Source organism: Malus domestica, chromosome 06 (genome assembly GCF_042453785.1).
Source record: "Malus domestica chromosome 06, GDT2T_hap1".
Taxonomy (NCBI): domain Eukaryota; kingdom Viridiplantae; phylum Streptophyta; class Magnoliopsida; order Rosales; family Rosaceae; genus Malus; species Malus domestica.
Genome location: NC_091666.1, coordinates 31,512,900 through 31,536,476, shown reverse-complemented (window position 1 = coordinate 31,536,476; position 23,577 = coordinate 31,512,900). Strand labels below are relative to the sequence as shown.

The 23,577-nt window shown below is 37.5% G+C and overlaps 4 protein-coding genes across 5 annotated transcripts; 3 read left to right on the top strand and 1 right to left on the bottom strand.

Annotated features, from left to right (window-relative positions):
- The first annotated feature begins 4,546 nt into the window (after positions 1-4,546).
- Positions 4,547-7,932, top strand: LOC103409827 (uncharacterized). Its single transcript, XM_017325396.3, has 10 exons — positions 4,547-5,089; positions 5,178-5,347; positions 5,439-5,503; positions 5,810-5,850; positions 5,969-6,057; positions 6,168-6,281; positions 6,478-6,555; positions 6,995-7,060; positions 7,380-7,460; positions 7,569-7,932. The coding sequence occupies exons 1-10, from the start codon at positions 4,972-4,974 to the stop codon at positions 7,674-7,676; spliced, it is 930 nt and encodes a 309-aa protein (XP_017180885.3). The 5' UTR covers positions 4,547-4,971; the 3' UTR covers positions 7,677-7,932.
- A 2,396-nt stretch (positions 7,933-10,328) lies between these two features.
- LOC103409753 (transcription factor bHLH47) lies at positions 10,329-13,186 on the top strand. 2 transcript variants are annotated; one of them, XM_008348549.4, is made up of 5 exons: positions 10,329-10,518; positions 11,102-11,203; positions 12,017-12,135; positions 12,282-12,409; positions 12,628-13,186. In XM_008348549.4, the coding sequence occupies exons 2-5, from the start codon at positions 11,136-11,138 to the stop codon at positions 13,051-13,053; spliced, it is 741 nt and encodes a 246-aa protein (XP_008346771.3). In that variant the 5' UTR covers positions 10,329-10,518; positions 11,102-11,135; the 3' UTR covers positions 13,054-13,186. The 2 variants fall into 2 exon arrangements, with proteins under 2 accessions (XP_008346771.3, XP_008346770.3); XM_008348548.4 differs by having other exon boundaries at positions 10,381-10,665.
- A 1,776-nt stretch (positions 13,187-14,962) lies between these two features.
- LOC103437811 (HVA22-like protein a) lies at positions 14,963-16,686 on the top strand. The gene is made up of 5 exons (XM_008376313.4): positions 14,963-15,322; positions 15,443-15,469; positions 15,591-15,713; positions 16,090-16,339; positions 16,414-16,686. Exons 1-5 carry the CDS (start codon positions 15,261-15,263, stop codon positions 16,447-16,449), a joined length of 498 nt encoding a protein of 165 aa, XP_008374535.3. The 5' UTR covers positions 14,963-15,260; the 3' UTR covers positions 16,450-16,686.
- Positions 16,687-17,031: 345 nt separating this feature from the next.
- On the bottom strand, positions 17,032-20,778 carry LOC103409755 (microtubule-associated protein RP/EB family member 1A-like). Its single transcript, XM_008348552.4, has 8 exons — positions 20,280-20,778; positions 19,529-19,597; positions 19,330-19,416; positions 18,548-18,654; positions 18,317-18,459; positions 18,140-18,216; positions 17,887-18,000; positions 17,032-17,379 (listed from the first exon to the last, which is right to left on the bottom strand). Exons 1-8 carry the CDS (start codon positions 20,385-20,387, stop codon positions 17,212-17,214), a joined length of 873 nt encoding a protein of 290 aa, XP_008346774.3. The 5' UTR covers positions 20,388-20,778; the 3' UTR covers positions 17,032-17,211.
- Between the last annotated feature and the right edge of the window lie 2,799 nt (positions 20,779-23,577).

The window sequence follows — 23,577 nt, the reverse complement described above, 5'->3', positions numbered from 1 at the left end:
ATATAAGGATTGTACTCTGTGCACCAATTGGATTCCATACATTTAATTGATAGTTCCATATTATTACCTAATTAAAGATTATATTCTTATCACACAAGGGACGATTGTCAATGACCTTTGACAAAGGGCCTATGACATAATTAATCTTAGTAATGTCCCATCGAACATGACTTAATGGTGGTTTGGTTGCGGTTGGTGGGGTTTGTTTAATTTGCAAACGAAAATTATTTGCATTTTTTGACGAAATTTATACTATGCTTCAATGTATATGTATAGGAATAATTGATTGTTAGATGTGCACTTGAGTATCGATCAAATGAACAATGATCAATTCAACAGTCATATTAGGACTATGACGCTTTACGCAGTAACGGAAAGTAAGTTCGATACCCACCAATCTCCGTCTCTCCTAACAACTAATAATTTAATTACTAACACTATCGTTTGTTAAGAAAAAAAAATAACAAAGCCTTCGATATGTACACCGATGCATATTAAAGGATTGATCAAATTCATTATTTTGGTAGTTGTCGTTTCTACCTTACTTCCCCGTTCAAGTTGAAAACGAGTTTTTCTTTTCAATGAATTATTTGTAGATCGACTGAAAGAATTAATGACTCGTTCTTGAGTCAAACAGTGTAACCGGATGAAAATTGAAGGGAAGATAAAGGTTTTAGGTAGGATTACACAGTTCAAAAGGTTTTATGGGGTCTACGGTTTCTGCATAATTTTGGAGTCTTGGATTAGTCGGGATCAATGCAAATCTTGGTAGTGCTCTAGTTAATTGTGGCCATCAAAATTTTATTAAAGCCAATCAAACGGTCAAGAAGATGTTCCCATTTAAAAAAAAAATGGAGATCCCTATTGTTAAAGGATTCCTATATATATATTTGGTAAAACGTTTATGGGGAATAGAGGCTACCCCTCTTGCATCCCGAGATGAGAGCAATGGTCAAGGATTGTCTGCCCTCCCGTGCCCTTCTGTTTTGTGTGGTCACGGTTAAGTCACGTCAACATTTTATATTATTTTTTATAGAGATAATAAGACAAAAATGAATAGTAATATAAAATGTTTGTTAGAGTTTTGAGACTCTTGTCCCACATTGGAGAAAACAAGATTCTCAATGTCCTTTATATATGTTTTGTCCTCTACAATATTAGTTAGGTGTTGGACCACTTGGACTGAGAATTGAGGCTTGGGCCACCATTTGTGTGGATTGGGCTTGATGATTATACCATAATATTAATATAAATTAATATTAATTAATCAAGACAAAGGCCTTGAGGCACTTGGGGCCTAATAATTAAAATTAATCTGATCAATTAGTTTTAATTTTCGAATTAAGTTTTTAATTAAATTTAATTCAAAACGTTTTGATTAAAGACGCAACTCCTTGGAAAGAGTTGTATAGCTTCAGATACATCCAAAAGGTATTTGAAGAGGTATGAAAGAGCCTATATAACTAGAGTCCTCAGTTCCATTCCAGACATCTTCTTTTCTTCCTTCTTGCTTCTGTATGAAATATCAAGAGAGTAAACACACAAAGCAAATTCGCTAGAATTCTATAATCCAATACGGGTTGTAGAATTAAGTAGTTGAATCCTGGTCGAGCAGACATTGTTGAACCACAAGCACAAGAGTGGGATGCAAATACTGTTCGAAGGACATAGCTATTACGCTAGCCTCTACCTTCTGTAATCACGTTAGTACCATTGTATTTATTTCTGTATTATTGTGTAATTTTCGTTTTGCATAGCAAGTATATTTTGATTAAATAAAATATTAGAATTTCTGTTATTTTTGTTTATTTCTGAATTGTTTTCCAACAATGTTGACGTGGCTTAACCGTGACCACACAAACAGGAGGGCACGGGAGGGCACCGGAAGTGGGAGGGCAGACAATCCTTGTCCGAGGGCAATACCAAAGCATAGGTGGTTTTAGCCTTTAGGGGGTCTTGCCCTTTTTTTTTAGGGTTTTACATATTGTTCATCAAGAGAAATTGTTGGCGGCAAGACTCGAATTTAGATCTTAGTTTTACAAAGAACAATCCTTACTAACTCAACCAATCTTGGTACGCTCGCTGTTATATATTTTTAGTGGTCCTTTGATGAATAAAGTACAAAAATACAAGTGTAAAGTGATCACTTGTTGTTATCGTGCATTAAATATGCAGATTTATCAAATATAAAAATCTAATCTCATTAGTTGTATTAGACATACGTGTGAATTCTTATTATAATATTCCATATCGAATAAAATGCCATGTTCATAAGATTTATCCAAACTACCATTAAGCTTGTGTTTGGTTTTTGCAACAAAAGGATATTGTAGTAGATCGAAGAGACGTAGTAAAAAGGAGAAGAGGTTTGTGAGAGGTATAAATATGTGTATGGATAGTACCACTCGTAATAAATTCAGAAAAAATAATAAAATCATCCTGAAGTGAAAAAATATCAAATATATATCAAGAAATAAAACACTGCTACATAAATTAAGAGAGAAATATCGGGAATCAATTTCTATGATCCTGACTGTCCAAAAAAACTAGCATCTGTAATTTGCTTGATTATTTAAGAAGGAAAATGATAATCACACACAAATTTTCTCCTATACACCTATTTATTTTCGAGCATCATACTGAATCAATATAACAAAAACAACAAACAAGAGTGTGTAGGTGTGATAAAGGGAGTGTGCCTGATTGTCATTTCCCTATAACAATAAACATACGAACGGCTAATATTCTCGTAACATTTCTTCGAAACTTTTGTGCGTTGCAAGCTACTAATCAAACACTACATATTTGTCGAGAAGCGAATTTCAATCACGTGTGGCTAGTTCTTAGTACTTTTTTTGTTTGTTAATATTCTCATAACATTCTTCGAAACTTTTGTATGACTGCAGGAAGTGAAAGATCCTAAGAGGATCATCATTGTAATTTTATTTCAGTTGAAAAAACTCATGTAATTTGCAGCAACCACACAATTAATAGATATCTTGATATATGTTTGTAGGTCGTTTGTTGCCATGACTCAAGATCATGACAAGCATGATTTGGCATGTACTATCTGTAATCTTGTTGTGTGAGAAATCTGTGTCACCTCCATCATCGATCGCGAAATATAACTTGGTCTGGGTCGTACACACATTGTGCACATGGTCTGGAACCCTGTCGACGACACTGCCGATGGTCCCATGCACCCAGCAAATGAAGATCTCGATAGATCGTATGCCAGTAGGAGCATGATTAGACCATCTAAACTTATTTAGCCATGCAATCTTCCGGAGTGAACCAACAAACCTGCCTCCATTCGGGAATTAAATCAAAGCCTTGTTAATACTCTACTAATTTGGCCCATAAAATCTCTTCTAATCCCGTTTCATGTGATTGGTTAGGGCCCAGAAAATCTTATAACCCCAGCTTCCACGTAGCTTTGGTTAGCTTATTTTTTATCTTATTTTTTGTGTGATGGAAATGGATGGAGTGGCGTGTCACATGTGCCTGCCTAGCTTGCTGCCGGCTTTTAGGTTAAGGGTTGCTTGTTGGCAAGCAAGAAAATTGGATCAAATGACCCACCACCACATCCACATCCACCCTTAAACGTCATGCTTGTTGGTGCTAATGTAACCTAGAACTCTCCACTCCAGGAGAGCAACATCTTGGGTGTAATTGTTTTACTATTTTTCTCGCTACGTGATCATTATTTGATAGGTCACGGTACATTCGCAAATTAATATTACTATGAAAAAAGGTTAAAGAAGACATAGACAACTAACTTCATTGACCTCTCAAACTCAAATATTCTTCCTTAAGTATCATCGGTTCATTCATCTAACTACTAGGTAGTGCAACCTAGTACACAATTTGAATTAGACCACTTTTTTTAGGAAAACTAGTTAAAAAAGTTTAAAAACTTTGAGTTTTCACGATAAAGACAAAATAAAGGGTTAAGTAAATAGTACTATGATTTTTTAGGGTAAAAATGTGATTTTTCGTTAAAGTGAACAGTACCAGAAGTTTTTCGTTAAAGTTCCCTTTTTTTTTTGAGAAATCATTTTCGCTCCTCTTTTCCCTCACTCTCATATATGTTCGTTGATAATTGTTTTTTATTTTTGGAATTTTAATGAAACACTTTTAGTACTGTTCACTTTTAACGAAAAATGACATTTTTACCTTTCCTTCCTGATACTATTCACTTACACCTTTATTTGTCATTTTTCATTAAAAAGTAAAGTTTTTGAAAATTTTTGGTTAGTTTTTCTTTTTACGTTTTCAATCCAAATATCGTAATAAAAAGAGGGAGTGCGGAGTAGATAAAAGACTAACCACTTTTGAAATATGAATAATTTATTTAGGGGTCTAACATTGAGGGGAATCTAGCGTACAACGAGACACTTTCATTATTTTCCACGTTATGTGCTCTCTTGTGATGTAAGAAAAAGAGCGATATCCCTCACGAACAAATATCTCCTCCAGCAATCACTGGGCATAATTACAACAAATTGGTGACTATAGAAAGCATTGCGCACAGGCACAACAAATTGGCGACAATGGTAGTTGTCAAAATAGTTTCATGTATAAGAATTAAAAAATGATTTTTCAGTGTACTGAGAACACGTATAATTGGTTGCAAATTTAAAAAAAATAAATTCAATCTATTATATTATTACAGTTGATGTATCAAGTCATGTTCCCGACATGTTAAAAAATTATATTATTAATTTGATAAAAGCGACACTATATCATCCCGTTTCATTTAAATTATTCTTTTTTAATTTTAACCGACACCAACTCGTCTTGTATACTATTTTGTGTTGAAAAAAAAAAAAAAAAAAAAAAAAAAAAAAAAAAACCATTAACTCGCGTCTCCCTAGTTTAGGAAGTTTCCAGTCTCGGAGTCACTGTTGAGATATGGCGACGGCTATATGGCGGTGATGGGTTGGATGGTGGCGTCGACGACGTGGTAGTATGCATCGCTCCAAGACCGTAGTTTTCATCTGGTTCCTCTACGCCTTGCTCTTCTACTCTCTCTTCCAAATGGCTCTCCGGAACTCCGACTCCTCACGCAATTCCACCTCTGCCTCTGGTAAATTCAATTCCTTTTCCCCTCACTCTCTCACTATTTTCTGTTTGGTTCCCGAGAATATTTGTTAAATCACAATTTCCCGCTTCAGATTCTGTAATTTCGAACAAGGAGCGGAGGTCCGCACTGTACGATCAGATGGGTCGGGATTTGGCTGAGCACGGACCGGTTTTTCTCAAAAACGGCGGCCAGACCTCCCAGTCTCTGTCACTTTCTGATATTTTTACTATCAGGGATGGATCTGTAGCACCTGTGCTTAAGGTAATATTAATTAATTGATTAATTAGTTGATTAAAGTTTTAAACTTGGAGATTTGGCTAATTGGGTTTACTCATGTGTGTGTTTTATGTAGGCAGCAAATCCTCCTGTTCGTGCTAATGTGTTGTATCTGAGCACACAGTACTCGATTCCGATTTTGTAAGTATTTGGCTTTGTTTCTCATAGTTTTGTTCTTTCATTGTGTTTTCGGGTTCGAATTATCGATGCTGATAGGGAAAGAAACCATTTTTGAGCTGATATTAGCAATGCTTGTATTGTGTTGATCGTTGATTATATGCGTGAATCGGAATTGAGCGTAGAAGTGAAGTCGTCCACATTAAAGTTCAGAAATTTTGTTTGGGGGGAGGTGTTTTGTTGCAAGATTACAGGATTAGGTACAATTTTTATAGCTTCAGCTTATTGCTCTTTCGTTAATGTCGTGCATTCGTGGTTGGCTTGTTGCAGGAATGTGCTCAAACCTATACTCGATCCTTACTTTGATGAAGGTAAGCTACTTTTGACAGAGTACATGATCATAGCCTAAGAGTAACAGAGTAGTTTGTCTACTTTTCAACTCTCACTATTTACTATTTGCTGGTATGCTTATGTCTCTATCTTGGCCAGCGATCTGGTTTCAGAACTCGAGCTTATATCATTCTAGTATGTTTCATGCCTCGCATCATATTTCGCCTGTTCCTGCTACTTCAGATGAGGTAAACTGTAGTTTTAGTGCCATTTTTGTGTTTCTTAACATCATTTGCTTTCACTTATACATCGGTTTAGTATGAATTTTGAACCCTGTATTTCTTTTTTCTTTCCTCAGATTGAAGCTGAAGCAGCTGCCGTTAGGAATATTGCAGAGGGTCTCTGCCCTTTGAAAATTGTCTTGGACAGGGTGGTCTTAACTTCAACGGGTGTGCTTCTTGGGTGCTGGCAGGTTATTTTCCTTAACCTATATACTCACCTTTTTCTTTCTCCCCCGTCTCATAATGTATGCTAAATAGGAATATATAATCCTTGTAAATATAGAGTAATAGAAAAGTTTCAATTTCATAACCATCAAGGGAACGATATAACCAAGAAACTATTTTCTGGAATCACTCTTTTGTATTTACCATTGTGTTTTATTGTAGGTAAACTCTGGATCAGATCCTATAACCATTCGAGAAAAATTGAGGACCGCGCTTCCACGTGCACCAGAAAAGCAACTTGTAAGAACCATATATCGATCTTAGTTCATTTTAAACTAGTACAGTACCCCAATACTATGCAGACTAAGAGTTGTCAAGTTTACCAATAGAGTACTCTTAATGACTTGAGATCATAGGAGAACTCAAGCTTAGGAACCGAGGTTTTAACGGTTTAGATATGTTTGAAAGTGAACGATTGTAATGCTTGCTTGAGGTGACCATCTCCTGTTATGGAACTTCTTCCTTTCTGAGTCATCTTATCGGCTGCCTTAATTTGTTAAACTATAAGAACTACATGGTAAAAATCCTGATGTGGAACTCATTGTGGCATCACAGATCTCATCGTCATAACCTGGCCTCATTAGGACGTTATGAAATATTATTGGTAGACTGACAGTAAAAATCCTCCCGTATCTTATGCTTGTAGCACTTACTAATATGCAGCCATTGTCTCCTGCAGTATGATGCTGCTATTCTTCATACTTCATTTGCAAGGCTTCTTGGTCACCCCAAAGCATCATCCACGGTAGTACATCGAATGACTCTTAGTTGCCTATCTCTTTACTTAGCATCATATGTGCGTGTTTTTAATATTCTGGTTCCAATTTATTAGTTGATCTTTTGAAAGTTTGATTCCTAATCTCGCTTCTACTTTTCCCAGAAACTAGGCTTGTTTTCTAATCACTTTTCAATTTTCATAGTTTGTGAAATTTGACAGTTCTTTATAAGATCCAAAACATTTCACCGACTAGAGTTGAAGAAACATGTCTCATCTCATATCATTCTAACATTGATTGCCGTTATGTCTGTTATTTACGTACTCTTGTCGTTTTTGTCATTTTCAGGTGCTATCTAATACTTCAGAACAAGTCCACTTCTTCCAAGAGCTTGTTAATCGTCTAAACAAAGAACTCCAAGGATTTGAGGTGAGTTGTTATGCCATATATTATCACTCTACATACGCGATTCATAGTCTGCGTGTATCCATTATACATTTTAGTGTTGCAAGGTCCTCTAAAATCAATTGAATTCAGGCTGTGGTATCTGAGCTCTGGTATGTCGAAGAATTTGACGTTTTGGCTCTAGCATTGAACGGAAGAATGAAGTTTCGCAAGTTTCAACTTGGCTGCTCGAGAAGTTGACATCACGATTCGCCAATTTCACAAGTATAAACCCAAAACATATCTTCACAAGGATATACCCTTACAATATCTCACATCACATGCATATGTTGTACATTTCCTTCAGGTCAAGAACACTAGTTATTGATATGCCCTTAAACCGTGTTTGTTTTACTAGTTTTCCATCGAAGCAGGTTCTCCATGTTGGCGTGTGAATTCGCACTTTGTTCTGAACTGAAAATCTAAAGAAAATAATTGATGGTGTGGATTTGATGAACGTTTCTCGAATTTGAAAGTATGGGTCGGGTTTATCGGGTTTGGGTCGGGGTTCAATCCGACCCGTTAAGTTAACATGTCATCCGAATCCGACCCGTTAACACCCGTTAACAATTATTATTATTATTTTTTTTTTTGCATAGAGTTTATTTTTTGTTGTTAAGACTTTACTGAAATTACTAAAACATCATCAACTAACAGATCTAATGGGTGCTAACGGGTTGACCCAAAGTGACCTATTATTTAATGGGTTCACCTGTTAGCAATCCAATCCGTTAAGCATCCACTCAAATACTAATATTAACGGGTCGGGTCGGGTCGGGTCGGGTTAATAGGTCGAATTCTAAATGCCAGGTTTTCTTACGATAAAGGAACGCGTAACGGCATATATGATGTGAGGCAGGGAACATACTAAAATGGTACATGCTTGGGCGCTGAAAGCAGATCATTAGCAAACAGAAACAGGCGCATTACGGCATAAGCACTCCAACAGATGGTAGAATGGAGCATTTGGCCGGAAACCAACCGGCGAGTTAGGTCAGGGATGTGTTTTTCAGGCCATAACCACTCTGCAGTTGTTAGACCAAACCCAACTCTGGGCTAAATGCTATTTTTTGGGTTTTATTTCCTCTCAAACCCAATCCAATCCAACTCATGCTAAATGTGTGAGCTAAAAGCTAAAAGTTGAACAAAAGCTAAAGTCCTCTTAGGATTTGGCCCAAAAAATGGTGTGGGCACCACCAACGGGACCCCACCCACATGGACATGTCTCTTAGGATAGGGGTGTGATATCCACACACCTCATTTTACTTCTTACACATCGTTTTAATTTTCGGTCATCGGATCGGATGAATTGAAGAAGATCAACGGACATAAATTATCAAATGGTGTGTGAGAAGTAAAATGAGGTGTGTGGATAGCACACCGCTTATTGAATTCAATGGCTGAGATCGAACATAATCAAATCTAACGGTAAAAAAAAGATCTAACAGCCCAAATTTAAATCCAACTGCTAAAATAATTAAAAAAATTATTTAACTCAAAATTCATCAAAATTTAGTGATTTTTCAATATTTATCGGAATTTAAATATTTTTATGTTAAAATGTTCATAAAATTAAATTATGATAGTGTACATAATTTTTTTTAAAGTACTTTAAAAGAAAAAAATTAGCCTAAATTTATTCTTTAATAATCTCAGGTTAAAAAATTTAGGCTTGGAGTAAAAAAGCTGTTTATGGGCTAAAACCTAAATTTTTTGAGTTAAAATTTTTAAATTTTAGCCCGAGAGTTGGAGATGGTGGGCTGATAAAACCCACACTCTACGACTGAGTTTACAAATTCAAGCTCCAAGTAATCTCATGTGGAAAGAAACAAATCACTCATATACAATGCTTCACCGTCTCTTGCTCAAGAAATCTCGAACACGCAAATGCACATCGTCACATGTAGCTTTTACTTGGGCTAGCGAGAGAATTATTACACGTGAAGTACCGGCTTGAATACCGGATGGTTATAAAAATCAATCGTGAAAAATGATGAAAATATATATTTGATATGTATCAACTTGGGGTGACATGGATGTTCTCATGGATGGCACACGCCTAAGCTTTGCTACAAAACATAAAAATTGCAGTCACTTTCAGTCACGCTTGGAAAATACGTATGCCTTCTTGTGGATGCCACAAGCCTCTCTTGCCAAACAAGTTCTTGTTGTAAATTGCTTCTAGAAAAAAGAAAAAAAAAATAGACCACTCACATTTCATTTGAATACAGGATTTTTCCCAAAGTCAATTGTCAAGTAGGCAATTAGTCACAATTGATCAAAGTACGTGTGTGGACGGATGACTGTAGCATGACATATGATCATTGATAAAAAAAAATTACATATATACGTGTGGATGATTGACACTAACATAATCAAATTTAGTAGAGGATAAACTTTCTACGTATGAGAAGATTGGGTGTTACGGTGACTTGTTAAACACTGCTATATGTTGTGACTTTATTGCATAAAAGTGCATCGTTGACTAGAGATATCACAACCTGACGTTCCAATTAAGAGAAAAACTTATATACATGTTACCAACACAACATCCTCATGACGTCTCACGTTAATAATACAAGAGTAACGTAGAGAGGGTTTTAAACAATTTTTGTATCATTGGTTCATCATCTAGGGTTCATAGTTCACTCGGGTAATGATAGCAAGATCAGCAATTTAAATCATATTTTGTAAATTATATGACGTTGTTGTTGATAATTAAATTATTATTATTAAGTATCAATTACCATACTTATTTTCTATTAACGACACATCACATTGTTTACAAATATAATCGAAAAAATTTGATCTTTACTGAGCATTCCTCTAATAATTAATAAAAAACGGAATGGCACGAGGAGAAAGAAGTAGAATACAAAGGGACGCAAGCCAAAACTCACAAGAAGGAAGGTCACGTGGCAGGGTCACGTGTCTGGGCCCATTACACAGCAAGAAGGCGAGCACTCGGCACACGCTCTCCGCTGCCTGGTTTTCTCCCGCCACGCTCTCCGTCTTCCTCCTCCCCTAAACGCCAAGCGTAGCAGTTAACTCTTTCAATCCCTTACATTTTATCTCTGGATATGTATAAATCTCCAATTTTCCTCAGATTCCTGCGCTATTTGTCTTCAAAGTTCCCCAATTTTTCTTGATCCAAGACCCAATTTTTTGTTCCCTGCATTTCCATCTGCAGGTAGCTTAGGGTTTGGTATCTGGAATTTTACATTTTCTGATCAAATTATGCAGCTTTTTGTTCGTGTTTTTGTTCTTCTACTGCAAATATTGTTGATTTTTTTTTTTTTCATATAGCGTCTCTGGCAGTACTTAATTTCTGAAAAGCAAAGATCTTTTGTAGTTTTTGTTGGTTTTGGGTTTGATTTTAATGGCTAATTTTGAATTTTAGTAGTTTTTAGAATCTGCTAAGCTTGATTTGTGATTTTCAACTAGAAAATTGTAAATATATTTTCAATTTATTGATTTTTTAGTGGGGAATGGGGTAGAAGTAGTAGTTGGGGAAGACAAAACTAGGGTTTCACTTTGAATGTCGATTGCCTGCTCCGATTATGTTAATTCAGCATGTTTTATATAACGAAGTGCAAAACTTTACGCATTGTTTGGATGTTTTGTAGGATATAAAGCCTTATCCAGTTCATCAAGACGATCATGGGTTCCCCGGATCCTGTGCCGGCAGCTGGCAAGGGTAACGTTGCAACGGAGGCATCAGTGCGTGGGTAAGTTCTTGAGATCTTAAGTTTGGCATGATCGCATAAGTGTTGTTACTTTTGTTAGCACTTTTTGTATTATCTTGATTGGATATAATGCTTGGAGTATAAATTAAAGGTTGAAAGTTCATGTCTACGTAGGAATGGTAGAACTTGCATTGCTTTAGAAACTTGATGCAAATTAGTGTAGCATCAGGAAAACGATTTGAAAAATGAAAATTTATTAATGGGGTTTCCAAAGGAGTGTTTAACGATACACACTTCTGTGTATGTTGTGGCACTGAATCACTGATATAACGCTTGTACTTGTTCAAATCTACTCGACCTTCTGGAATGTTGGATGTGTTACTCACTAGTTACTGATCCTGAATTAGCTTTTACAGTGCAAACTAGTGATGAATACATTTTGGACTAGAATTGTAGAAAGCTTTGGTATTTATGTGAAGGGAAGAATGCATATGGTTGGTAGACTTGCATTATCGAGGTTAAAGGTAGTGTTGACATGTAGCATATCTAACTGACCAGAAGATTCAAACAAGGTGGAATTCTGAACTTGATTAGAGAATTTGAAATCTTGACAGAAGTGTTCACTTAGGCTCTATTGTCAACAAGTATTTGACTCCTATGGATAAAGCTGATGTATTTCGGATAGATGACTGCACTAATCGTTGTTATTACTATCCTATGCCAAAATCAATTTGTGTGAAGTTCTTTAGAGATGTGGGTAAAGCACATCCAAGTGGCATAGCATGGCTGTTTATTTGGATAAAAAAAGCACACAGATTTCTTGGTTAGATGCTTAGGAAGCTATTTGATGTGCAGGGCTTGTACTGGAATAAAGAAACAGGGGAAAATTCCGAAAAGAATCCACAAGGCTGAGAGGGAGAGAAAGAAGCGTGAGCGTTTTAACGAGCATTTTTTTGAGCTGGCTGATGCTCTTGGTAAGTTCGTTTTATCTACTAGAACTTCACTATAATTTGGTTTTTGACTGCAGTTCATCTTACATTGATTTGTAGCTTCATTATTTGGTGTAATCATTTTTGATATGATGGTGGGTCGTTCTTAATTTGAGATAGCTCTTGTGCAGAACTGAATCAGCAGAACAGTGGAAAGGCCTCTATACTAAGTGAAGCTACTCGACTGTTGAAGGACTTGTTTGGTCAGATTAAATGCTTACAGAAGGAAAATGCATCCCTGTTGTCTGAATCAAATTATGTAAGGCATTCGACGTCTTTTTATTTTGCTACTTTTCATGTTTATAGAACATATACACATTATATGTGTACTTGTAGTTATCTTAGCTAATTCCCTATTGGTCTCTTTGGATCATTCCTCGTACATCAGTGTTTTGTTAGAATGGAGAAAAACTCGTATAGTAGTAGTGCATTGTCTTAATCAATCATGTTCTCACGAGTTCTTCAATAATTGAACAGATGACCCTTGAGAAGAATGAGCTGAGAGACGATAATTCTGCCTTAGAAACTCAGATCGAGAAATTGCAAAGTGAGATACAAGAGAGGGTGGCACAGTCTAAACCGGATCTAAATGCACCACCTTGCACAGAATTGAGACCAGAAGTTGCCTCCCATTTTACCGGAAATTGCATCGGATTTCCCACTCAAGAACCCGGCTTGCAGCAACCACCCGCTGTCTTTGTCATGCCTGTCGGCCCTGATCTCCAAGCTTATCCACAGCCGGCTGTCGCCCACCTCACATCTAACACCACCTCACATGTGAGCAAACCGCATGCTAGGTATCCAACCTCGGTGGACTCTTGGCCGTCCCAACTTCTCGGTGAGAAACCAACCGCAGGCAAAGGGTTTCGACAAAGCCGGGAAAACGACCATAGTATAATGTAAACCTTGTAATTGAAATGATTTATGTGCAATGCTTCACCTTTTGTTAGGTTTAATTGACAATGCCCTATATTTTGTAGTTTGTATATTTCATAATGTATGAAGAAAAAGCGACCATGTCCATTTTGTATGAAAATTTTATTATGTTTCGGGGTGTTCTATATTTTAAGGTTTTTGACCGTTAGATCTTTGTCAGTGTATATTTGAACAAAAATCTAACGGTAAAAAATCTCAAAATATTATAAACTAAGCATACTAGAAAATCCTCAAATTTAACTTCCATAGTTGCTGAATACTCGATTTGGTGTATTTTTAATTGACATTCAAAACTTCATTTGCCGTGCATTACATAGACTGGAGCATAATAAAATTTTGGGTTAATCTCTGTTTACTACTCTGAAGTTTCGTGGTTTTCAACATTTGGTACATGAAGTTTTTTTCATCCCAGAGTCATACCTCAAGTCTTAATTTTAGGACAGTTTCATACCTCCGTTAAGTTTTTTGTTAGAATTTATGTTAATTGATGATGTGGCGCTCACATGGATAATAATTGAACGTCACGTGTCAATATGGACTCATTTTAATATTAAAAAATTAAAAAAATACAAAAACACAAAAATAATGAATAAAAAGCCCAACTTGTCCCTCACCCCCACACCATTCTCTCTTCTGCAAATCCCAGCACCTCACCCAAATCCCAGGACCTCTCGATTTCTTTTTCTCTCTCTCTCTCTCTCTCTCTCTCTCTCTCTCTCACTACACTCACTTTCTTCCTCCGCCTTATTCGCCGTGAAAAGAAGACGACGAGAAACATCCAGCAAACCCCACCACCGCCGCCAATCTCTCTGCCAATCTCTCTGAACCCACACCCTACAAAACCCAGCAGAAACCCAGCAAATCAATCTCTCACTACGATTCCCTAACCTTTCTGGTTCTCCATGTCCTTCAAATCGAGAGCTTCGACCTCTGGCAGCAAAGCCTCCGAGCCACACCCTAACCCTGACTATCTAGATCTTGAGTGAAGAACACTCACTGTCAACACATCTAGTACGGTCGCAAGAAAAAAGAGTAGAAAAGAGAGAAAGAGAGCTCTAAGCGCCGGACTCGACAAAATGCAAGATCCGCCCAACCCGAAACCGGATCCGAGCTCCAGCTCTCAGGACTCTCACCACCCACGCATGGCGCCCGCCATTTCCAGACACGACTCCGAGCACCCCGTTCCAGGGCTCCTACCACCGTCGAATGCAATCCGAGGCCATTTCCAGATCCCTGACGACCTGGATCTACTCCAAGACCCGTTCGACGGCCCGTCCTGTGGCTTCAAAGAGTTGGGCAGCTCCGATGACGACATCTTCGACACTTACATGGACATAGAGAGGTGAAGAGGGAGGTGTGGGAGAGATCGGGAAAGAGAAAAGGAAAGGATCAGGGAAGAGGGGGGCGGGTGGGTTTTCTTTCTCGTCGTCTTCTTTTCATGGCGAATAAGGCGGAGGAAGAGAGTGAGGGTAGTGAGAGAGAGAGAGAGAAAGAAATCGAGAGGTGCTGGGATTTGCAGAAGAGAGAAGGTGGGTGCGGGGGTGAGGGGACATGTTGGCTTTTTTTTTTTTTTTGTATTTGTTTTTTAATTTTTTAATATTAAAGTGAGTCTATATTGACACGTGGTGCTCAATTATTGTCCACATGAACCCCACATCATCAGTTAATAGAAATTCTAACTGAAAACTTAACGGAAGTATGAAACTGTCCCAAAATTAAGACTTGAGGTATGACTCTGAGATGAAAAAAACTTTATGTATCAAATGTTGAAAATCATGAAATTTTAGGGTAGTAAACAGAGATTAACCCTAAAATTTTCGAAACGATCCACTTTAAATCTCCCTAACTCAACCTACTACGACTCAAAAGTCTATTCTTTGACTCAATCTTTGTTCTTTGAATAAAACGGACCACAGTAACTCCCATGAGACCACTCAATAATTTATATCAAACGCACCAGACCTTTTGCTTTTGCTTTTGCTTTTGCCGCTCCGCGTATTCTTTGGTGGTGCTGAAATTGTTGGAAGCACCTGTCCCCTCCTACTTTCTCTCCTTCTACCGACGCTTCACACACAAGCTGACAAAAAACCCTAGCTTATTCCAGAAGCACTTTTACCAGAAGCTCATACGGTTTCAGTTCAGAGAGTGGTAGATTTGCATTGGGAAATCGGGAAATGGGATCTGGCACTGGTAGCTTCCTCAAAGTGCTTCTCAGGAACTTCGACGTTCTTGCTGGGTACACCCACACTCTCACTCTGTCACTTACTTTACCAAATTTTGCAAACCCAGTTGCAAAGTTTTGATCTTTTTTTTCTTCTCTAATTTGATTTATGGGGTATTTTTTTCTTTCCTGCAGGCCTGTGGTTAGCCTTGTTTATCCACTGTAAGCTGGGTTCAAAGACACCAACTTTTTTTTTTTTTTTTTAATCGATTTTTTCATTGTTTTTGTGTTTAAATTGAAGTTTTTTATAATGGGGAGTTGGATTTTGGGTTGTTTTCGATAGATACGCATCGATTCGAGCGATAGAGACGCAGTCTCCGGCCGACGATCGCCAATGGCTGACTTACTGGATTCTGTATTCTATGATCACTCTGTTTGAACTCACCTTCGCCAAAGTCATTGAGTGGTAAATCATTTTCTACTTTCGAAATGTAGTTCCTTATTCACTTGTATATAATCTCAGATTGCATTGAATGTGCCACTTTACGTTTGCTTATGATATGAGACCCCGAAAATGTAGATTCGTTCGTTAAATTTTCGTGTAAAGATTTCATCTTGCTGCATTTACCAGTTTTTTACATACTGGTGCTTAATGGAAGATGTATGAAAGGTTATGTTCGAGTTCGCTTGGTTTGCGTTGTCCTGTCAGCCTTGTTGGGGCTGTAAACAATTACCTTGCATTAGATTGCATTAACTCCCGAGCTGTTGTTCACGAATGATGTGCCGTTGCTGCATTTGATATAATTTTGTGTGTATAATGTTCGAGATCTTTTTTCTTGCAGGATTCCAATCTGGTCTTACGCGAAGCTGATTGCGACTTTCTGGTTGGTCCTCCCATACACGAGTGGCGCTGCGTATGTTTATGAACATTATATCCGACCTTTCTTTCTCAACCCACATAAAGTTAACATTTGGTATGTTCCGAGGAAGAAGGATGTATCGGGCAAGGCAAACCCAGGCGACATTCCGGCTGTTGTGGAGCAATACATTGCAGAGAATGGGATTGAAGCATTCGAGAAGATCATCCACAGGGTATGCTTGTTGACCATAATATGTGAATCATACATTGTAATGTGCTTATAACGTTGCATATTCCGTTTCTGTAGGCTGATAACAACCAGAGGGGCATCCGTCTTCGATGAGGACCGTAAGTACTATCGAGAATATTAACCGTACGTTTCACTGCATCTAGCCAGCGGTGTTGTAAAGAAGACGATGTTGGGCGTTACCTTTTCTGTAGCTGATAGCGTATCTGTATCTTTCGGTTTTGTAGAGGATACTGAATGTTTCTTGTTTACTAATATGTTGTTGTCATGGTTTGGCGACATCTTTTCTCATACTTTGTCTCCTAAATTCAGTTAATCCAAAGTTTTAATTTATTTGCCTCGACTCAAAGTTCGACATAAGCAAAAATTCTAGGATGCTCCAGAGTATAGGATGTTTCGGCTTTTCAACCGATGGTGTTTGTGTTCTTGAATAAAGATCTAGCGGTTAAACATCTTGAAGTGCCCTGTATTCTGGAGCAGCATCAAAAATCCCTGAGGTGGGATTAGCCGTGAAATTCGAACATCCGGCATCCGCCGTCATTTAAAACAATTTGAGCGTTCTTGATCGGTTAAGTACGAAGCACAAACTAGTTGTTGCTTATCAAAGTTCAAAAAGCACTAAACTTGGTCAAAAGTACTTTCAAGAGAAGTTATATAAAACAAGTTAACAAGATCTCATTTCAAGTAGAGGGTCTATTATTAATAAGATCTCATTTGTTTCGGTTCGCAACCATCTGTTCAGCACGTACAAGGAGGAATAAGTTCTTCAATTAATGGAAAGAGAGACCACCGATTCATCGGCTTGTTTCGACGCTAGTGTCTTGCACAGGCAACGTCCTACAATGCTGGCCTCAAAACTCAATGGTCAGTTTCTGTTTCGGCTTCAGCTTCTGCTTCAGCTTTGGTTTCGCCTTCATCTTCAGCTTCACCGACGTTCAGGGATTGGTAGAGGTACTCCTGGGCTTCAGCAAGTGGTGATTCTTTTGCATCCGCGGCATACAATATCTTCTTTACTGCCACCGCTATCTGCATGAAATATAATCGCAAGCGTGATAAGTTGGTTCATCAGATCACTTAACATCCAACATTCATACACAATGACATATATACCTACTTTCATACACAACGGCATATATACCTACTTTCATACACAACATGATAAATACCTACTAAATCACCCAATTTCAAGAGGGGAGGGGGCAGAGGCAGAGGCACAGGAGGGAGGGACAGACGGACAGAGTTTTGTTTCTAGTCAATACTAGCAAGAAATGCCAGCCTAAAGGAAAACGAAGAAATAAATAACCTAACCTAGCTCCTTACGAAAAGAAAACCGAAGTCTAGAGTACATATGATCTCAAGATCCATTAAACAATTCCAATATTTTGCTTCAGAAGTTATTAATTTCTTTCTTCAGCTTTAGATGCACAGCGAGATTTGAAAAGAAAGCATGACACCGGGAAAGGAATATACATCATAGGAATACAATGCAAGAATAAACCAAGTAATATAGAAAAACATGTCAGAAATTCCTACCGGAACCTCCTCCAACTCTGATGTCTGACAAAGAACTTCTATATCCCTTAATTTTGCGAAGTAAAAGTCCCTTTCTTTTTCCAAAAGGTCCACAGAGAGCTTGAGATCTGTAATCTGTACAACAGAAGCATACAACAAAAACTATTAGGAATTGCACAAATTACAAAGCAAGATGAATAATTACATGAAAAGGTCCACGAAAAGAGAGGGAGAAAGAGAAATGATTTCCTCAGGCAAGGCTAGATACTGATACCTCCTTAGACAAAGCTTGAATCTCTCCTGAAGAATTAGCACTGCCTGCCGCTGCATAAGGCTTCCCTTGCCTTGGTACTAAAGAAAAAAGCATCAAGCAATGAGAAGCACTCTTAGATTTTAAAAACTAAATAAATGGGGTAGAAACGACACTTTTGGTGGGGGAAGGTGATCTGACCTGAGGTCTTATTAAGACCAACTGTATCTCCAGTGCTAGGGTTATGTAAATTGCTTGCTTGCAGAGATTTTGAGATTTTCTGAGCACCTTTGGGATGCCGATCCTTCCCACCCTTGCACCTTCGCTCCACAGGGTTATAGTTTCTACAAGGAGAAAAGATGTAATGTAACACCAACACGCACGAACCCAAAGTTTTAAAAAGAGAGGGGTATGTTAGAAAAACGAGCATACTCATTCATAATGCCACCATTTATGGAATCACAGTAACGTTTCAGCCATTGCAAGAATTCCAAGTTGTCCAAAGGCCTGCCTTTAACAAGCCTATTGACTTCAAGAGGCTGCAGAAGGATTGTGGTCAGAAAGAATATAAACATCTTGGTTGTGCTTGTTCCAAAGATTACCCCAATCTGGTTTCCCGGCTCACCTATATTAAAGTTTGCAGAATACAAACTATCCCAAGTCATGGAACCACTACCATTCACAAGTTGGAGTCCCTCCATTCGACTAGGAAAAAGAATTACAATAGAAGTACCACATATGAATACCACACAAGCTCTCTGTCAACCTTACTCTTCGATCATTAACGGCAAAGAACGTAACTGCTAGCCTTATCCTAGCAAACAGGTCATGAAGAGGGATATTTTCTTTTTCCTAGTAGCCAAACAAAGTTAGGACCAGACAACTCGTAAAGGTACCACAAATGAGTGGGAGACAATTTAGAGCAAACAACACCATACGAAACTTTATGAACAGTTCCTAGACATAAAGAATTCCCATGATTCATTCTAGCACCTACATCATAAGTTTTCATCTATACAAGATAAAGTATTCCCATGTGTGGTGAAGATCAATACATGCCCCATAAAAAGAATTTTGATTGGATAATTCTTTGTTCTAAAAGTGAGTATGTATTGGAGGTGTTTGTAAATAACTTTCAAAATAAGGTTATTCCTCGAAAGCCAACTATGAAAACAAAGACAAGGAGGAGTGGAGGAGCATCGTAATGAAAATACCTTCTCAATTTTTAACTTGTTGAATACTTCCTGTAGAACCTTATAATTCTGGATCATATCATATTCTGTTTTCGCATCAAAATTGACCTGCAATAAACCAAATAGAAGGAGAGTGAAGAGGGAGCCAGTCCGGCAATAAAATGTTAATCCCACCACAATGTGCTGATCAAATAAATAAAAGATGCGGAGACGCAGATACCTTGTGCATTGGAACAACACCAGGATAGGTCATATCCATCATTTGACATTGCACAGCACCAGATGCAGCCTAGCCACATTTGTTCGCACAGTTATGATTACAAGAAGTTTAGTATTCGTTTTCAAGTGAAAAATTTTAAGATCAAAATCGCACAATGTGACTTAAAACGGTCCAATGAATACATATCACAATTTAATGTTCAACAAGAAAGCTACTTTAGTTTCATCCATCCATCCTACGACTGAGTATAGAACCGTTGTAAATTGTCCAAAAGGTGAAACCCCGAGTTGCATTTAAGACTAGGGCTAATGCTTTTAAACCTATTCGACATTAGACACGGGCTCACCCCATACACAGCTCAACTAGAAGCAGTATACTACTTCTATCACTTCATTTGTGAAAAATAATCAAAACCCACAATTCAGTGTCACCTCTAATCAATTGGGTCTTATCACTAACACACTTTCATAAATCTAAGCAGATAAAGCATTCAACTTTCCAATTATATATACGAATACTTCAATTGGGTCATACATTACCTTCAAAGTAATGGATTAAAACATAGAATAAAGATAATTCAGAAAAAAATTGGAACCCAGAAAGCATTTTACAAAATGAACAAATGGGTAATGCTCAGGTAAACAAACCCAGATCAAGATCGTTTCTTTTCGATAAACAAACCCAGATCAAGATCGTTCCTTTTCGACACCCACATTGTCAAAATCACAAAGAGAGAGAGAGAGAGAGAGACCTCTTCAATGCGGGAGAGATTGAGCTGAAGGCGATTGTTGATCCACGTCAAAATCTCATTCCTCCCAACAAAGTAAGCACTGTCCATTATCCCAATGTTGGAAGCCATTTTTCTTCACCCAGAGTTTTCCCAATTCTTCCAATTCTCACAGACCCAGAGACACGGAAGGGAGAGGAAAATGCCAAAATAGAGTCGGTAGATAAAGCAAAATATTGTTTTAAGTATTTAAACCGATGAGGATTAGGGTGTAATGAGTTTTTCAAGGAAAAAAAAATTAAAATTCAAAAAAAAAGAAAACAAGATTGTGGAAATCATGAGAAGCTGAAGGAGGATGGGAATTTGATGGTGAGAGAGAAGAGAGAAAAAGAAACGTAATTGGAAATTTGCACGACCGGCGGGCACTGATGTTTTGTAATCCGGAGGGTATCTTATCGTAACTGCATTTGGCAAATACAAGCGGGCGAAGAGGAGAGAGAGGGTTTTGTTTTGTTTTTATATTAGTTAACTTTAATCCTTTTGTTTTATTAACTTAATCCCTTTGCCACGTGGGATTGATGGTAACTTTCTTCATGAGCAACGTTTATTTGTGGAGGAAGGAAAATTTGGGTGGAGGTGTTCCACCGTGTTATCTGACGTACGATTAGTTTGAGACGTTACAATTTTAAAGAAGTAAATATAACCACGAGCTTGTGATTTAGTGGTAAATAACGGATTGCAAGACTTTCTTTAAGTTAAAAATTGGAGGTTTAGGGTTCGAAACCCATGGCTGGTGTGGAAGCCAGACTTGTGGTCATGATGAGGCTGAAATGCCTCTGTGAGTCTTACCAGCCCCTGAAATGGATGGATAACCGTGGCTGAAATGCCTCTGTGAGTCTTACCAGCCCTTGAAATTGGTGGATAACTGTAGATTGCCATCAGTTGTCCCCCTTTAAAAAAAAAATGAAGTAATTGTTACGTAGACCAAAATTTTAAATTAAATTTGTAAATCAAATGACGTGTCACGAAAAAGACATCTCCTCAATGGGTATTGAATGCCAAGTCTTGGTAGTTGCAACCTTATAGATATCTTCCATGTTTTGAATTTGAAGACAAGAAAGAAACCCTTGTCTGTGGGTTGATTGAGGTATAAGAAAAAGCCTACATCTTATTTTTCACCTCTTCTTTTGATGGTTAACAACGAAATTACAATAGATATCATTATGACGGGAGCAAGAGATTCAAGCAATGTCACATTAATAGGAATCGATCTTAATCTTTTTGTTCTATTGGGTGCATACATTACGCATGTCTCTAACTTTGTAAACAACAGATGATTATGGTAAAAAATAATAGAAAATGCCCACATACAGGTGAATTCAATTAGAATTTTGCAAGATTTTAATTCTTTTAATGAATTTAGGAGTATTCAATTAAAATTTTATTTGAATAATACACCCTGTATATGCATTTGAAAAGATTTGAAATCTTATGGGAGATAAATATAGGATAGAAGAGAGAGAAAAATGTTGGATTTAAAGAGAGAAAACGTTGGATTTAAAGAGAGGTGAGGGAAGGGAAAAAAAACTTTTTATAAGAGACTATTTATCATCCGTGATTTTTACTTTTTAATATTTTTATTTAATTGTGAATAAAGAACCAAATCGTATTTTTTTGGTTGATGAATATAGTTTTGTTAATAGCTAGAGTAAATTGTGAAAATTTATAATGGTTAGTGACCCTCGATGAGAAAAAACCCTCGTCAAGTTTTTGAGGGCGCGGCTCTCCTCATGAGGATGAACCGGTATAAGCTTTTGGACGAGGGCCAGAACAAGCTCGATTATGTCTTGGCTTTGGCTGTCGAGAACATCCTCGAACGCCGCCTGCAGATGATTGTGTTCAAGACTGGTATGGCTATGTCCATTCATCATGCCCATGTGCTCATCAGACAGAGGCACATCAGGTAGTCTTATTTGTTGCTACTGATCTATTTACATTTCATGTGACAATATTAATACTACTGAAAGGTGTTCTATTTGCTCATAGTTTGTGCTTAATCCATAAACAAATGGCAGTACTGACTATTACATCATTATACCAACAAATGTTGTGCCGCGTTGTTGATGTTGAAAATTTTGAGTAGAATTTCATTGTCCCACATTGTTCACCACCATAAGATTTCCTCACTTTTTAAGATTTTGTCCCTTATAAAAAGTGATTGGAGTGATGGACATTGGAGATTAAAATTGGGCTCACCCTTTGAGTTGGACTTTGGGATGTAATAATTAATTAATAATTAATATATAATTAATTATCAAAAGATGGGCCTTAGGCCTTGGGACTCTGAAAATTAAATTCTTTAATTAATTATTTTTAATTAATTTCAAATTAAATTAAATTATTTTTTTTATAAGTCTGAGTGTGTATCTGAGAAACAAATGGAGCAACACAACCCTTTACATTGAACAGTCGCCTCCCAAAAACATGTATGTTGCGAACAGACATATGCTCATTATAAATACATGCATCTGCATATCATTCAGATCACTGAAAATCATCAATCCTCATATATCAAGCATACTGAGAGTACCACAAACAAATTCGCCAGAAGTCTAGTTTTCCGGTGCTAGAATTCTAACTTAGATCGTTGAATCTTGGTGAAGCAGACGTTCGTAGAACTACAAGCACTGAATATGGACGAAATTTCTGTTTCAAGGACATTGCGGTACGCAAGCCTCGATCGTCAAATTGTTTGTTTTATATTTTTGTTTTGTTCATACTCTGTTAATTGTTATATTCGTATTTATTGTTTATTAGCATATATAATTAAATCACAGATTATTGACTTATATCCAATATTCTCTTAAAGAGAAACTTGGAGCTAATTTGTTATAAAGTTGAATGGAGGAGTTTTAGCGTTAGAACTCGTGTTTTACCACTCTATATCCATCAAATTATCAGTATAAATTCGCTGCGATATTGATTCAAGAGTTGTTCTTCTTCCCGTTTCATTTTGATTTCCGCTAATAGAGAAGATGCTATAGTGTTTGAATGGATCACATTGTTTACATATTATAAAACATCAACCAGTGTTTCGGTTGCTTGAGCTGCAAGGTGAACATTCATCCTCACTATACCTTGTTCGCTTCTTGCGGGCAGAGTTGGGAGGCAAGTGGTGAACATCCCCTCATCCCTGGTGAGATGTGACTCCGAGAAGCACATCGATTTCTAGCTTACTAGCCCGTTGGGCGGTGGACAGAGTGAAGCGAAGGAACACGAAGGCGGCTGCTAAGAAGGCTGCTGGAGGAGACGCAGGCGAAGA